The sequence below is a fragment of the Dermacentor silvarum genome, chromosome 3, assembly GCF_013339745.2.
Source record: "Dermacentor silvarum isolate Dsil-2018 chromosome 3, BIME_Dsil_1.4, whole genome shotgun sequence".
Classification (NCBI taxonomy): Eukaryota; Metazoa; Arthropoda; class Arachnida; order Ixodida; family Ixodidae; genus Dermacentor; species Dermacentor silvarum.
Window position 1 is genome coordinate 194,085,012 of NC_051156.1, and position 17,273 is coordinate 194,102,284.

General features: G+C 50.8%; 1 protein-coding gene across 1 annotated transcript in view; it reads right to left on the minus strand.

Moving 5' to 3' along the window:
• Window positions 1-261: 261 nt before the first annotated feature.
• The window catches only part of LOC119445110 (collagen alpha-1(VIII) chain), a 59,618-nt gene continuing 42,606 nt past the window's right edge, over window positions 262-17,273 (minus strand). The window contains exons 10-11 of the mRNA XM_049664886.1: window positions 2,266-2,386; window positions 262-1,297 (exon numbers count right to left, since the gene is read on the minus strand). Coding sequence (XP_049520843.1) covers window positions 852-1,297; window positions 2,266-2,386 — 567 coding nt within the window. The 3' untranslated portion in view covers window positions 262-851. The remainder of the gene's footprint in view (window positions 1,298-2,265; window positions 2,387-17,273) is intronic.

The window sequence follows — 17,273 nt, forward strand, 5'->3', positions numbered from 1 at the left end:
TTGCCACAATAGCGGAGCTGCGAGAAAATGCTAACACCTCGTGAAATCACCATGCTCTCGTCGTCGCCGTGTAGGTGAATTCGCAAAGGCGCCATCAACCACAAGTCCCAAATTATTACGTTTACGATAGAAATAATACCCTATATAGTATGAAATAACGTGGCGTTACTCTCTTTCATTTCTGATAGAAGTTTGGGAACTGCACTTCTAACGGGCCCTAAGACAAAAGCATAAGAAATTAAAAAAACACAAGACTGACAGTCACGATTTAATGAACAAAGTTCAAACTGTTTATTTCCGACTTTACTGCAAAGCGCATCTCCTGAACCAGGCATTCTTGAGGACACGGGCTTCCATGCTTTTCACTTGAGAAAGAGTGCGTACAGCTTTATTCTGTCATAAAGAGTTTGCAGTTTAAGTAATGCCGTAACGCAGACATGGACGGCAGCAACAGAGCGGGTAGCCACATCTTGTGGCAGTTTCTTCAACGATAAAGTGTCATAACTAAACGTTATCGCGTTGCTTCACTTTTTTAGTCACAGGAAAAGAAAACAGCATTTGTACATTCGGCGATTAGGATGCTGCCAACACCTTTGTGCTGTAGCAGCTGTGTTGTGCATTGCCCATCATTGAACAATGACAACTTAATGCGCTCTGCTTCGATTCAACGTCGCAAGGTGGCGACTCCGGCACTGCTGCTGACGTCTACGCCTTCATTATTCTGTATCGCGTGAACGGTATAATGCGTACCCGGACAAGCTAAAGCTATCATTAATGCTCAAGAAGGTCTACGGCACTGACACGTCGTCGTGTACAGGTTCCGTAGGTACGCGCCGTCATCGCGAGTCCGATCACGCGCTGACTTCACAACCGGCGAGAGGCGGGAAGTCGCAGTGGTTGGTGACTTTGTTAAAGTGCAGTCCCGGCGCGCAATCCATTTTCATGCCGAAGCCGGCGCTGCAGACGGTGTACTTGGTGCAGTCGTCCGGATCTGGCACGTAGAGAGGAACCATGCCGTCGGTTGGCGGGCAGCTGGGATCGGAGGGTAGACCGCCGGCAGGTGCACCGCCAGCTGCGCCGGGAGCTGCGCCACCCGGTGGTGCACCACCGCCGAAACCGCCGGACGCGCCGGGGCTGCCCCCGACACCCGGTGGTGGCGGATTGGCGGGTGGTCCGCCGGGACTGGCGAACAGTGCCGCCGACGTCAGGGACACGGTGACTGCCGCGACGAACACAATAAACAAGAACGTCGGATGCCCCATTTCCAGCGTCGTCTGTGTGGCCTTTGTCGCAGGAGCTGAGGAAAAGAAGAGAGAGAGAAAAGCTGTAACACCAAATGTAATGACGAACGCTGCTCTTGACTTCAATATCTTCCTGTACTATAGTACGCCTATACTATGCCAGAGAGCTTTGACAAAATAACTCGCTGCACTATATGACTCGATTGTTATATGGTCACCGGGATGCTGAAGCAAAACTGAAAACATCAGCGGTCATTTGTGGGGCCGGGATCAAATTGCGTGACGTCTTACTGTAGCGTACGTCTACGTTTTCGGATCTCCTTAAACCTATTCCTAGTGCCTATAGGTCGTTATATCAAGAAATGCGAAATTATAGTACCACCCGAAGCTGCGTGAAAAACTGCGCAAAAGGTACCCCCCCCCCCGCCCCCGGCACCGTTCTTATTTATTTATCTTTTTTTCTTGCCGTCTATTTTCCCCCCAGAGAGGCGCTCATAACACGCTAATGCTGTTCGTCCCCTCCACTCACTATAAAAGTGGAAAGGTGGGCGAGTTGGTAAGAATTCATAATGGTAACAGCGGCGAATTAGGAGGCAAGAAGCCAAATAACCAACAGGGGCGGTGTGGGAGGTGGAGAGTTAGTGATGGTCCGGTGCACGGGGGCACACTTCGCAGACTTCCGTCAATCAATACCCTAATTATCTCACCCAGCATAAAAGGTAGCATGTCAGGTGATCAGTCACGCTAACATCTCCAGCTTATCATTAAAGTCAGTACCTCCCCCCTCTCCTCTCTCTAAAACAAGCGGGGCTGGATATCTTGAAGTGCAGCTTAAGTCACAGCGTCAACGCCACTACTTTTCTCCATTCAGAATCGAGACTTAAAGTTTTATTTTCGGCACAACTGACACTGCTGCATCACAGCTTTGTTTCCTCTACAAAGCCCCAACTCTATAGGGCAAAGACTGCGCCATGGCGAGTGAGCCCCACAACACCACGAAATAATGTACATCAGCCTTTCTCACCTTTCTGTACGGTGACTGGAATCGGCCGACTAGTCTGGCAGCCGTTTGTCGAGTCTGTGACGGGGGATAAAGGAGCACGCCTGCCTTTTCTACCACCTTGTGGAGTCCACGCGTCCTTCTTTTATCGCGAACACGAGTTTTCGTGGGTCCAACCGGCTCGCAAGAAAAGGGTCCAGAGATAACAGTCCTGTGACGTCGACAGTGGTTGCTGTCACTTCACGGATGCTTTCGCGCTGAGCATGGAAATACACACGAGACTCAGCTAGATACCGGTAAACGGATGTCTCGAGCCGAGGTTGTTAAGCCATAAAAATTGATAATTGCGCCTGGTTTGCGTGCGCGCAACGAACAGTCTAGAAACGAGAAAACTAGGGAAGCTATGCAAGTTCTGCGCAGCTCAAAAAAAAAAAAAAAAAAAAAAAAACACGAAAACTAAGTGGCATGAAGTCGCGCTACATGCCCAACTTTGCGCAAATATTTATTATCGCTTTTCACGTGCCGTCACGGCATGGGTGTGATGAACAGGGAACCTCTGCCACATGGTTCCAACGTCATCAAAAGTGGCATTGTGTTGAAACAGGCGCACCTATATAGGTGCAGCAATTCGAACAATGGCATTATTTTGTACCAAATGCGATTTTTGTACCAAATACGGTATGTGGTAACGTTTGAATGAAGTGGCAGCGGTTCGCCGGTCAGGGAGGTCATATCCCCTAAGTAGTGTCGAAACCCGTTCAGTAAGTATGCACCAACACCGTTGCAAAACGGCGTCCAGGTCGCAGCTATGTTCTTCGAAGTGCTCGCAGGAACCGTGTAGTGTAGTGAACTGTGCGAAAAAAAACAAAAGACGCCATTTCGATGGTGCGTCTTTCCTTGATGAAGCTTTCATGACCAGAATTACAAAATTTCAGCGCTCTATTCCTCTTTTCCTTACCCTCAGTGTAGGGTAGCAAACCGGATATGCCTGTGGTTGAGCTCTCTGCCCATCCTCTCTTTGATTTGTCTCTCTCAAGTGCGAGTAGAAAGAGGGTTGTTTAAACAGCCGAGCAGCAGGAAAAGAAAGAACGCTTTATTGCGTGAGACAGGTGTATTTCTACACAGGCAGACCAGGCTGTCGCATTCGTAGTAACAGTATTCTTAATGACATTGCCCCTGGTCACATCTTCCTTCCTTTGAGGAAAAAGAACGAGAGAAAACGAAAGAATGTACAACGAAATAATTCAATTTGAACAGCATCCGCTGAACTGTCTATTTAAGGCGTTCTGGGAGAGGATAGCGTTGCGGCTTTCTACGCTGTCGTGTTCTTCTACGGAGCGCTTCTTGAGAGAGAAGAGTTATAGTTGGAAAGAACGCTTCTTGAGATGCGTGTTGCTCGGAGGTGCGCGGTTGAGAGGAGGACTAAGGGGTCGCTATATTACTCTGGGTCTGCTGGGAGAAAACTTGTCGTTCTGTTTACCTCAGGTGCCCCCTCGTTCGTCGTAGATGTTGCCTGTTCTCTAGCTGTCGCAACGACATAAGAGCGTGGTGTTTTTGTCGGGCCTGTGACAACTGCTGATGCCCATGTCCTGTGTGTTGTATCATAAACAGTCACCGTGGAGCCCCCGTGAATATCTGGTAGATTTCGCGTTGTGCTGTTGTAGAAGACGCGTTGGTTACGCCGTAAGTCGTCGAGTCGCTTCCGGACAATTTCGATCGGCACAGTTTATGGTTCGAGGTGGCAGTCTAGTACTGGCAGTTGAGTCATCGTCTGACGGCCCATGAGTCGTTGTGCGGGTTACTTTAGGCGGTCGTCCCTTCGCATGTCCCTCCATTCTAGCGAGGTACTGTAGAACTCCAGCGTTCCAAACCGGTATTTCTTGAGCAGTTTCATTGCCTCTTGAACGGCCCTTTCAGCCATGCCGTTACCGCGAGGGTAATGCGGACTGGAAGTCTCGTGGACGATGCGTAGAGCTGCGGTGAAAGAAAGCGGAAGCAAGCACAGACGGAGGACCATTATCACCGCATACCTTTGCTGGAATGCCGTACGTGAGTGGCGACAATTTGCATGCACACGTTTTTCGCTGCTTCTGCAGTTCGACGCATCTGCTTGACTTCGAAAAAAAGGAATAGAAATCTACCATAGCAAGGTAGTCATCGCCTTCGTGGTAAAAAAGGTCGACTCCGACTACTTGCCACGGCAAAGTAGGTTTATCGTGACTAAGCATAGGTAACCTGGCGTTCTTGCTCTTGTACCTTTGACAAAGTGGGCATGTCTTCGCGAGAGCTGCCCTAGCCGCGGACATGACAGGCCTGTACATAAGTTCCTTGGCTCTTGCCTTCATTTTTCTTCTCCCCCGTGTGCCTCGTGCAGTAGACGAAGTGCCTCTTGTCATTTTGTTGGAGGAATGACGAATTGGTTGCTTCGTAGCAGGAGACCGTCTTCGACGTGCAGTTCGTCGCGGTAGTTCAAGTACGCGCATACGACCTCCAATACTTGTTGCTTGCTCTCGGGCAATTCATTGCTTGAATAGCTGCACAATTCAGTCATTGTTCAATCTTTCAGTACATCTTCACGGATTTCCTGCAGTTGCCGATCAGAGACTGGAAGCGAAGAAAGAGCATGTACTTGAAAATCTAGCGATTCTTCTCTCAGCTCCGTCTTGTTCAGAAAGCGCGACAGTGCATCCGCTAGGAAGAGTTCTTTTCCTGGCTTGTAAGTCACTTTAACAGGAAACCTCTAAAGAGCGAGTCTCATACGCTGCAAGCGTAACGGACACTTTCTTAAATATTGACTCTAGGGGGTGATGATCCGATTCGACGATGGCCTCTGGCAGCCCTAGGACGTAGTCTTCAAACCTTGCGCACCCGTGAACACTGGCTAGCATTTCTTTCTAGATTTGCGCGTATTTCTTCTGCGCCTCGGTAAACGAGAGAGAGAGAGAGTAGATTTTAATGAAGAGAAGGGAGGAGAGGTCGGCCTGGAGAGCGTGTCTCTAGCCTGCTACTCCTCACGAACGTGACAAATAGGCCACTGGGCGTCCATTTTGCATAAAAACTGCCCCCCCCCCCCCTCCCTTTTTCTTTCTGGCTTGCATCTACTGACAACGTCCGCGGTATTCTTTTCTGAAAATAGACAGGGACAAGTCCCTTTGTTAGACAGGCGCGAACGCCTTGGAAAAGACAGACAGACAAGTAACTTTTATTCAGGTCCTTCTATTGTTCCCGGAGGGGCGCAGAAAGTGAGGACATGTTAGGGATGAAAAGAGCCACGAGGTTAACCATCCCAAGAAAAACTTGCAGTCCCTTACAATTTTCCGGTGGTGGGACTTGCAAGATGTCTTCCACTGTCCCGGGATCCAGGCAAAGCCCTTCTTGTGTGAGGATATGTCCCATGTAGTAGCGAACTTCGGCTGCAAAAACTGACACTTCTTTTTTTATTGAGCTTAAGGTAGTGCTCGCTGCAGCATACAACTAAAGCTGCAAGATTATTGTCATGGTCTTATCGACTTATCGACTAGAATGTCATCCATTACAACGACGACGCCACTCAAGCCTTCTACTACGTGGTGCATTGCCCGTTGAAAAACTTCTGGGGACGAGGCAATCCCAAAGGGCATGCGCAGGAATTTGTAGCGGCCGTAGGGATTGCTCATAGCGCATATTAATAAATTTTCTTCGTCTAGCCTAATTTGCCAAAAAAACCTGACGATGCATCTAACGTTGAAAAGCACTTTGCCCTATGCAGGCGCGGAACTACATCTGCTAATGTTCGCATATGATAGTGCTCCCTCAGTAAGGCGTTTTTCAAATCCGAAGGATCTAAACAAATGCGTACTTTGTGGTTTCTAACCACTACGACCATGTGGCTTGACCAGGCAGTAGGTTCAGTTACCTCTTCAATAACGAGGTCGCGCTCCATCTTTTCGAATTCCTGTTCCCAGCGTTCTTGAAGAGCAACCACGGCCCTTCGTGCTAGCTTGACGCTGACTCATGCGCCTCGCTTCAGCTCAATGTGGTACGTAACACCTTTCAGTTCTCCGTGGTCTTGGAATACATCACCAAAACCGGCGCTTGGGTCCTGGCTTGGAAGCGCGTTGACTGTGCGTACGCGGGATGTCAGTCCCAACCGTTCTGCAATATTGCCATTGACTGTGATTGGCACGGGCTGGGGTACGATAAAAAATTCCGCTGGACAACTCTGATCCTTGCACAGTCTAGCGTAATTTCAAGGTTATCGCGCGAGCGTCGACCGGCCTAGCGTCCCAGGGGCCTAGCGGCACGTTTCGGAACATTGAAAAATCAAGATTTTGCATTTTTCTCTCCCTCGTTACCTGTTTCATGCTACAGCAATAAGCCCCACGATGAACTCGCCACCCTATCGCTCTATTTTAAGTTTTCCATTCGTTGCGATCAAGCGTAAACTCGAGGAGGTCCCGATACAGTCTTTGACTATGGGACCTCTCCTTCTGTATACTAAATACTTGTAATATGTCCCAACCTTTAATAATAATAAAATTCTGATTCTGAATTCTGAAGAGCAAAAAGACCGCATATCCACGAAGTGAATGATGAGTGGACCGTGAATCCCTCGTACATTGCCCACTCGAACATGCAAATGAGTGACAACACATGTGTACAGTATATAGAATGATGTTTTATTGGTCGTATATGGTATTCATGTGCGGACTTCGTTTTCGCTTCATTAAGAGTGCATTGTAATCAGTGCAGCAGCACGGCGACGCCGAAAGCTGGTTTCCAGAATCCGGAGCTTCGCGTACACACACACACACACACACACACACACACACACACACACACACACACACACACACACACACACACATATATATATATATATATATATATATATATATATATATATATACTGTACATGTATACAGTATATACAGCGCTTATATAGCCCTTCTGCACCGCAGCGCCCCTAGCGGGCTCCATGCAAACCAGAGCTACGGACGCACAATGGACTACAAGGGATAAGGCTCGGCCCTAAGGTGCTTCGCCCCTAAAAGAGTGAGGAAAGCTGGCCTAATACTTCCCTCTCCTCGAAGGATTCTGGGCCGTGGCGCTGTTCTTGGTCTTGGTCGACACTCGCGCGGTGACCTTATAATCGCGCTAGACTGCAAGATGTAGGTAAGGTGATTTTCAGCGAAGATGCTTGCTTGTGGCAAAAAAAAAAATAAATAAAAGGTGCGCAATGTTGTCGAGCACGGCTGTGCCGGCTGTGTAGTTTTCGGAGCGTCATGTCAGGCATCATGCAGCAGTTGGTGTTGATTTTGCAATCAACCGCTGCGCCTGTGATAACAATTCACGCCGACCAAATGTCCTCGCTGGCGATAGCATACACTTATAGCACGTGCAGGTGTACCCTTCTTCAGTTCCTAAAACAACCTGCTTGACTTCGCGTGCCGTTGACCTTAGGTAGCCTACATACAACGCCGTTTTAGGGTGGTGACAGCCTTTGTAAGGGTACTTGCCGCCGCCAGCTAAATTGGTGGGTTAAATCTGGGGCACAAAATGGCGAAAGACCAGCCGATTACCACATTTCCCGCAACCCTTGGTGACGTGAAATTAATTAACTTCTTTTAATAAACTTTGGCCTCAGCAGCCAGAGACAAATGGCGCGTCTGAGCGTCGTGCACGGCACGTCTACGTTTTAGTTAAACAGACTATTAAGGACAGTCTTTATTACAGCACACTTTGAAAAGCACCCTTTATACATTATGTACAACTAGAAGGCAACGACAATGCTTAATGCAGCTCACATTCTTGGCATGAGATAATCCTAGGGAGCCTACATGCAAGCGCCGGCGCTTGCATGTAGGCTCTCTAGATAATCCTACCACGAGCACGCAAACGGGCCTTATAACTTGTTGCTTTTTATGTGTCGCACGACGTGCAATAGAAAAGTAAGTTTGATGTGTTAAAATAAAAGGAAAAGACAACTAGTATATTAAAGATGTATGCAGGTTTCTTGTGCGCATTGGCGTAAAACTAAATTGAAACAAATTTAATAGATCGCGTGCCAACATGAGTACATCAGAGCGTGACAAAAAAAAGGCAGAAAGATTGGGGCCCAAAATGGCTACCCACCAAATTTGGCGGTAAATAGGGGTCAAAATGTTGGTGTTGTCACCACCCTAAAAGGCGTTGGCTCCCTAGTCGACCTTGATCTTTGTTGTGTCTGACGGCACATTCGAGCGAAATGATTGCTTCTGCCGCAGTTGTTGCAGCGTTTGCCCTGAGCCGCGCATTTCCCATTTTGATGCCTTTCAAGCCCACACTTGGAGCAAGGGGTTGCACTCGCTTTGGTTGCGGCGACTGTCGCGTTGGCTGTTCTGGCTCTGATTTCTCGAAGTTGTTCTTTTGCTTGTTCCTGTGCGCGGCACATTTCTACTGCTTTTGAAAACGAGGGGTTTTCCGAGAGAAGCTTCTGCTGGAAGTCTTTATCTCGGATGGATGGATGGATGGATGGATGGATGGATGGATGGATGGATGGATGGATGGATGGATGGATGGATGGATGGATGGATGGATGGATGGACGGATGGACGGACGGACGGACGGACGGACGGACGGACGGACGGACGGATGGATGGATGGATGGATGGATGGATGGATGGAAAACTTCCTGAGGCACGCGACTCAGCGCGCAGCGGGCCGCTCCCACGTTGGGACAGTCAGGCCATGCCCAACCGCCGCATCGTGGGCCCTCTGGACAGCCCATAGTTGCGCCCCGGCATCGGGGCTCTTGATAGCGGAGAGCCACTTGTCATCATTGATTTGTTCCGTGCCTCGCAACGAGGGGCAACGACATATAAGACTTCCTTGAAAAATTTAGTGGCGATTCAGCATCTCAGTTTCTGTTATTCGTATTTTACAGCAAAGCTAGGTGGTTCCCTCAACGGTAAACCTGTGCGACCACGTGGTTGGTATCATATGTCAATCAAACAGCAGCCGGCAACGCGAGCCGCGAAGCGGTCCTGTGACCAGGGCATCGGGGAAAACGCAAAGCCAGACGAGCTATTGCGTATGGCACATTCGAGTCTTCACTTTCGAGCGCTCTGCAGAGCGCTCACACGCGGCGTGGCTTACATTCGGCCGGTTAGGTATCGAGCGCTCGGAACACAAACGCCCGCAGCAATCGGGGCGCCGTGCTCCAGCTCAGAGCGCTGATCTCGAGCTGGGAGCACATGACCCATTCGGCAGAATCCTAACCACGTGACTCTTCCGATTGCTTCTCGCGAATAGCGGCGGAACATTCGGCGGGGGCAGGTTTTCGGGAGGCTCCCCTCTCGAGAGTGCTCCCGTAGACACCGCTACGTATCGAGTTGGAGCGCAGTAAAGGAACCAATCGAATTTGCCATGAGGAATGGCGGCAACGCAGCCTGGCTAGGCCGTCGGAACACGCCACCAAACGTGGCGCAACATGTAGGGACACGCGTCGGATATAACGAAGGAGTAGACAATGCGCGAAATTCCTTGAGCGGGCATTTCCGCACAGTCAGTCGACTTGCCAAAACCAGGGTGGCCGCCGTTCCAGCTAGGATCACATTTACGACTGATCGACGCGTGTTTTCAAAGCTTGGATAGTACGAGCGTGGGAGGACAGACAGCAGGAAAGGTGTCAGCAGCCCGTATTACGATTCTAACCTGAGGTCCGTTATCGTGGTTAGGACAAATTAGGCGTTCGGAGAAGCGCACTTGCAGTTGTGGGCCGATATGTGTGTGTGTGTGTGTTTTTAATGTGCTCATGAGGGCTTTGACGGGAATTTAGGGCGCTGGCTCCTTTCCCAGTCGTATCACCCCTGAAGAAAGCTGAACGCCAGGTTGTGCCCATTTAAACGAGTGGGTGTCCGGCGGCCGGTGGTGGTGGGAATCGAACCCACAACATCCCGCTGCCGAGGCGGGTGCTCTACCACTAGGCCACGGCTGGTGAAGGCACGTGAAGTTGTTCACTCAAAATTAGGCGCAACTAATCGCTTGCTGCTAATACAATAACCTCTAAATTGTAATTAAACGCAAGAATACGAACGTAGAAATTGCTCTTCTAATCATAAAATGGTATTGTTTATTTTAATATTTATAATAGCTTTTCTTTGATACCGAAGTGGCGCTGCTAGCTCAAGACGCTATTCGCAAACGCAAAGCCCCATTCTAAACCTCTTCACTCCTGCATGCCCCAACGCTTACTCCCGCAAAGCTCTTTAGGGCCCCACACTTTTGGGGCCGATATTCTAGAGCTCTCTCGCCGCGTTTTCGTCGCGTTCTGCTACGAGGAAAGGACGGGGGAATGAGGGCCGATCCCGAAGGCGGGGTTTCAGTTTAACACAGCGTCCCAAAGCGTTAGGTGCCACGAGGCGATAATGGGGCAAATTGACACGCTCGCGCTTGTGACGCGCAAGGAAGAAGGTCATTGACTCTACAGTGGACAAATGGAAGCTAGCGCGCGCTCAAGGGCTCTAGCTCGTACTACGTTGGACGTGACGTACACGTGCCAGTTGAACGCCTTTATAAAACGAAGTGCATGGGGCCTCCCAAAATCCTTCGTTATACAGGTCACTTCGTTGTAAAGGTCGTGCAACGCGCAGCTTACACATGAAGCGGGACCGAGTTATTCCTACGTTCTACAGGTCATTCCGTTTCAGAGGCATTCGTTACAGTGGTGCTCGACTGTATACTCGGCGACAGCTTTTCTGGACAGCACTGTGGAAGCTACAGAGCCGAACCGCATGCATGCGCGCGCGCCACGAAATAGTACCTGTTTTATTTTCTGATTCTAAGAGTTACTTGGCCCGAATAACTAAAACTTTCTTAATTATAAATATACAACAAGTATGGGCAGCTGTTCATGAAAAAAAAGTTAGCGTGTGCCTTAATTTTTTTTTCTTTTTTATTTCTTGGACGGCACCACGTTTTCGGCACCGCCTGCTGGTGGCTCTCGCAGTAAACATGGCGTCCCCGGTGCCGGCGGTACCGTGTGTGGCCGCAAACTCTCCTTTTCGTTCTCCGAGGAGGCTATGCTGTAAATGTGACAAGAAGTGGGTCTCCAAACAAACCAAGCAGGTTATCTGCAATGTCTATGCTGGAGTAAGGCGCCGTCAGCCCGAGCTGTCGACGAATGCGTTTTGCTAAACACACTAGCCCTGCGAGCAAGCGAAAACCGAAATTGGAGCTGAAATCGGCTGCAAACTGCCGGACTACATGCGTAGTAACACAAAAACACAAATGTGTGGAGGCCCCGCCTTCGTAGCCTTCGCTCCAATGTCAAGAAAATGTCACAGTTTCGCCCTAAGGGCTAAGCAATGAATGCGATAGCAACACAGCAATGTCATACGAAGTAAGGTGAGCGGCTTTGGTAGCAACAACACGCAGAACTGTTGTCGACGCCATCGGCGTTTTGCCCGCGTTAGCTCAAAATGCGTGCGGCGTTGGTGACTGTTGCTGGAGCCTCTGATATAAATAGGCACTTGGTGCCGCAGCTAAACGTCGCCTCCCTTCCCTCCCCCTCCCCCACGGCCTCTCGCGCGTCCGAAGAAGGCGCGTTTGCTCTACATATATGGTGATTGTAAAGGAGAAAAGAGACGCCTACTTCTGCAGCCCTTAAGCGAGCACGGCGCAGAACGCGCGTTTGTTCTCCGCCGTGCGTTCACTCCCCGTGAAAGACGCGCCCCTCGCGCCCTTTCACTCGCACATACAGCGTTCGGCGCGCGGCGACGATTTCATCTCCAAATGACGTCATACGGAACCTCACGGCGACGGCGACGGCGACGGCGACGGCGACGCCGACGGCAGAAATCTGCTTTTGAGTGTCCATATAATTGCTATCGCAATAATAGGCACTTGGTGCCGCAGCTAAACGTCGCCTCCCTTCCCTCCCCCTCCCCCACGGCCTCTCGCGCGTCCGAAGAAGGCGCGTTTGCTCTACATATATGGTGATTGTAAAGGAGAAAAGAGACGCCTACTTCTGCAGCCCTTAAGCGAGCACGGCGCAGAACGCGCGTTTGTTCTCCGCCGTGCGTTCACTCCCCGTGAAAGACGCGCCCCTCGCGCCCTTTCACTCGCACATACAGCGTTCGGCGCGCGGCGACGATTTCATCTCCAAATGACGTCATACGGAACCTCACGGCGACGGCGACGGCGACGGCGACGCCGACGGCAGAAATCTGCTTTTGAGTGTCCATATAATTGCTATCGCAATAAAAAGCTGTCGCCGAGTATAGCTGACGTCGGCATCAGAGATGCATGCGAACATGGTTTGAACATTAACTTTTTTTTCTTTCTCTATGGTTTGAACACCAGACTGCTACGCCTGCGGCGCCACGGGTTTTACCACTACGGAATCAGTATCTGCACTGCCATTCGAGCCGATGAATACACGTTCAAGCCCACGTCTTATCGCTCATAACCACTGTAGTCACTCTGGTAATCTTCGAGGTTTCCGACAAATAATTCATCGTTTTCATGTTAACGAGAAAATCAGAAAATGGCTTCGTAAACCACTTCGGCAGCACAGAAAGCCTTTTAGCTCAATATCTCCCAGGCAAAGTCCTTTGAAGGTAAAAACGCGATGTTAAAAGTCATATTTGGCAAGGACGCGCTTTTTGAGGGCATAAAAAAAAGCGTCGACGTCGACCCTAATTTGCGAGAGAAATGGCATTGCGTGAATGTCTCCGTGTAGATGCGATGCGGTTGTTGAGATACTTACAGTGACCCAAAATGACGTCAAGGACGTTTCACTGAAGAGCGGCACATACACCCAGTGCCACAATCGAGTGTATGACGGTCGCCTTCGGACCCTGAGTACCCGTGTCCAAATCCCACCTCGCCTAGAAAGTTTATATTGATTTCTTTCTCTCTCTCTCTCTCTCTCTCTGTCTCTCTTTTGGAGAATTCCATTGGGAGAACAGGAGCACTGAAAAGCACGCTGAAAGTGCTCGTTCCAGAGACGACGTGTTTCAGTGGTCGAACAGGAGTGGGAGAGCCGTCATCCAGTGGTAGAACAAGAGCAGTTTCGCTGCGCCGAGAGCAGCCGGGAGCAGTGCGGACTGCTCCATCTGTCGCCGTCGCCGTCGCCATGAGGTTCCGTATGACGTCAATGGAGATGAAAACGCCGCCGCGCGCCGCCGAACGCTGTATGTGAGAGTGAAAGGGCGCGAGGGACGCGCGCTTTCACGAGGAGTGAACTCACGGCGGAGAACAAACGCGCGTTCTGCGCCGTGCTCCCTTAAGGGCTGCAGAAGTAGGCGTCTCTTTCCTTCTTTACAATCACCATATATGTAGAGCAAACGCGCCTTCTTCCGACGCGCGAAAGACCGTGGGGGGAAGGGGGAGGGAAGGGAGGCGACGTTTAGCTGCGGCACCAAGTGCCTATTTGTATCAGAGGCTCCGGCAACAGTCACCAACGCCGCACGCATTTTGTGCGAACGCGGGCAAAACGACGACGGCGTCGACAACAGTTCTGCGTGTTGCCGGTGCTGCTGCATGTCCAAGCTTATACAGCTGATAAAGCTACTATCATTACTCCGTATAGCTCTCTACAAATTTGCTATCGCAATTGATGCTTCACCTTTCAGGTGAAACTGCGACAACTTTTCTGGTTATACCTACGTAATTTGTTTTCCAAACTTCATTGAGTCTTAGTATTTTGCAAAAAGTTAACATACAATGAAATGCAGTTGAGCACCGCGTGCATGCCTTTCATCGCGATGCCGCAGCAGCAGGCATTAGAGAAACAGGTACCGTCAGTTGCTAGTAGAAATTTTATTTTAAAATATCGCCGCATATCCACGAAGTGAATCATGATGAGTGGGGCGAAGCACTGGGAATCGTTACACCGTAAAATCACCGTTGACATTGCACCACTCGGGCTTGTAAACGCGTGACAACGCGGTGTACAGTATATACAATGTGTTTTATTGCGATAGCAATTATATGGACACTCCAAAGCGTATTTCTGCCTTCGGCGTCGTCGTCGCCGTCGCCATGAGGTTCCGTATGACGTCAACGGCGATGAAATCGTCGCCGCGCTCCGGACGCTGTATGTGCGAGTGAAAGGGCGCGAGGGACGTGCGCTTTCACGGGGAGCGAACGCATGTCGGAGAGCAAACGCGCGTTCTGCGCCGTGCTCCCTGAAGGGCTGCAGAATTAAGCGTCTTGACGTGTTTATCGAACGCCGGCCTACAATTAAACATAAAGAAGTGCCGATTTGCTGCACGGCAACTCACGATCCTTGGATATGTCGTATCCAAGGACGGAATTCTCCCCGACCCCGACAAACTTCGCGCCGTTGCCGAATTCCCCAAGCCAACGTTCATTAAAGAATTGCGCAGTTTTATCTGTCTATGCTCATACTTCAGACGCTTCATTCGGAATTTCGCCGCCATCATATCGCCCCTGACGAAGCTCCTAGGGAGCAACGGGCTCCTCACCTCGTGGTCATCAGAGTGTGACGAGGCGTTCATGAGTCTTCGTCGTTTGCTGACTTCCCCGCCCCCCCCCCCCCTCAATTTTGCGCCACTACGACCCGACGGCCCCTACAGAGGTCCACACAGATGCCAGCGGTGTTGGCCTTGGCGTTGTCCTCGCGCAACGCAAGCAAGGGTTCCCTGTGTATGTCGTCGCTTATGCCAGCCGAACGCTTACGAAAGCCGAGAACAATTACACCGTGACGGAAAAAGAATGTCTCGCGATCATCTGGGCTCTTACTAAGTTCCGGCCATATTTGTATGGCCGCCCATTTGATGTCATCACGGACCACCACGCACTATGTTGGCTGGCGTCATTGAAAGATCCGTCCGGTCGTCTTGCACGTTGGGCGCTTCGCCTGCAAGACTACGACATCCGCGTACTCTACCGCGGCGGACGACAACACTCGGACGCCGATGCCCTCTCGCGCTCTCCCTTGGCTGACAACAATATATCTCAGTTGACTGTGTCTTCCATCGACCTTCGCACCATCGCTTCCGAGCAGCGCAAGGACCCCTGGATTGCGTCGATTATAGGCTGGCTCTCTGATCCATCGACCAGGTCACCTAACCGCGCGTTGCGCCGTCAAGCTCACCATTTCGCCATTCGCGACGACCTGCTTCACCGGCGCAATTACAGCTCCGACGGCCGCCAGTGGTTGTTAGTAGTGCCTCGCAGCCTGCGTCCCGAAATATGCGCAGCTTTCCACGCCGATCCCCAGTGTGCCCACTCTGGCGTTTTCAAGACTTACCAGCGCCTTCAACAGCGGTACTACTGGCGAGGGATGTACAGCTACGTTCAAAAGTTCGTACGCTCTTGTCCCGATTGCCAGCGCCGGAAATCTTCACCTCGCCTCTCTCCAGCTGGGCTGCAACCTTTACCTTGCCCCACCCGGCCCTTTGGGCGCGTCGGTATAGATTTGTACGGGCCCCTTCTCATGGCATCGGCTGGAAACCGCTGGGCCATTGTGGCGGTTGACCACCTTACGCGATACGCTGAAACTGCGGCGCTTCCGGCAGCTACAGCTCGTGACGTTGCCTCCTTCCTGCTTCGTCGATTCATCCTACGTCATGGGCCACCCCAGGAGCTGCTCAGTGACCGCGGACGTGTCTTCCTCTCCGAAGTAGTTGAAGCTATTCTCAAAGAGTGCCACGTTGTTCATCGCACAACAACAGCGTACCATCCTCAAACCAATGGACTCACGGAACGGTTCAACCATACGCTCGGCGACATGCTCTCAATGTACGTCTCCTCCGACCACACAAACTGGGACGCCATTCTGCCCTTCGTCACCTACGCGTACAAAACCGCTACGCAGAGCACTACTGGTTTTTCGCCATATTTCTTATTGTATGGCCGGCACCCATCGCACACCATCGACACAATGCTACCATACCGACCCGACGCATCTGAATGTGCGCCCATTTCTGATACGGTGAGACATGCCGAAGAGTGCCGCGACCTCGCCCGGGCTTTTACCTCCAATGACCAAGAGCGCCAGAAGAACACTCGCGGGGACACCACCTCTGCGCCCACCTTTCTTCCTGGAGCGCTTGTGTGGCTCTCAGTTCCTTCCGTGGCACCTGGTCTGTCTTCCAAGTTAATGTCTAAGTATGAAGGTCCCTACCGCATCGTCGAGCGTGCATCACCCGTCAACTATGTGATTGAGCCCGTTGAACCATCTTCCGACATGCGCCGTCGCGGACATGACATTGTCAACGTCGAGCGCCTCAAGCCGTATTATGATCCCCTAATAGTGACGAACTGTTAGGTCGCCGGACGGCTCCCTCTTTCGTCCCCGGGGTAATTGTAGGGAAGAAGAGGGACGATGCAGTGGGGCATCTTTACCAGCGCTGTCTAGTGGGTCAGTCTCTCCAGCGCATCGCTCGGACTACGCCGCTCGCGCTCGCGGTTCCCTGAACTGATCGGACGGTCAGCCCTAACGCTTGCGTGCAATAAACGCCTTTACAAAATAAATAAATAAATGATAGTGCGTTACACTGTTTATAAACACGTTGAATAGTGTATATGTATCAACCATGAAGCAGCAACTGAAGGGCCAGCTGCATTTGCTTTGTTCAAACAATACGTACGAAAGATGCATACAATCGGCGCATTTGCTGTTTTCTCCTTCGATTCACCTTTGGCGTCACTTATACGTCATGCTTTCGCACCTTTGCACGTGAGTGATGTGACACGCAACAATAAGTAAGCACAAACAAGGGTGAACAAATGACAGATGAGTTGGTTCTATTTAGGACAATTAACAGCGGAGCTGTTTAAGACAGCCATAATTTGTGGTTGGTATCAAGAAACTATCATCATCAGCAATGAAGAAAGAAATAAAATAAAAGAAACTTTCTTGCACGGGCTCGGGCTGACCCAAAAGTCCGGGCCCGGCCCGGTCCGTGGGCCGGGCCGGGCCGTGTAGGGCAGTTTTGTCACGGGCTCGGGCTGGGCTCGGGCATGGCATGTGCTTTTTGACCCGGGCCCGGGTCGGGCTCGGGTATTTTGACGCGGGCCCTTGGCCGAGCTCGGACTTT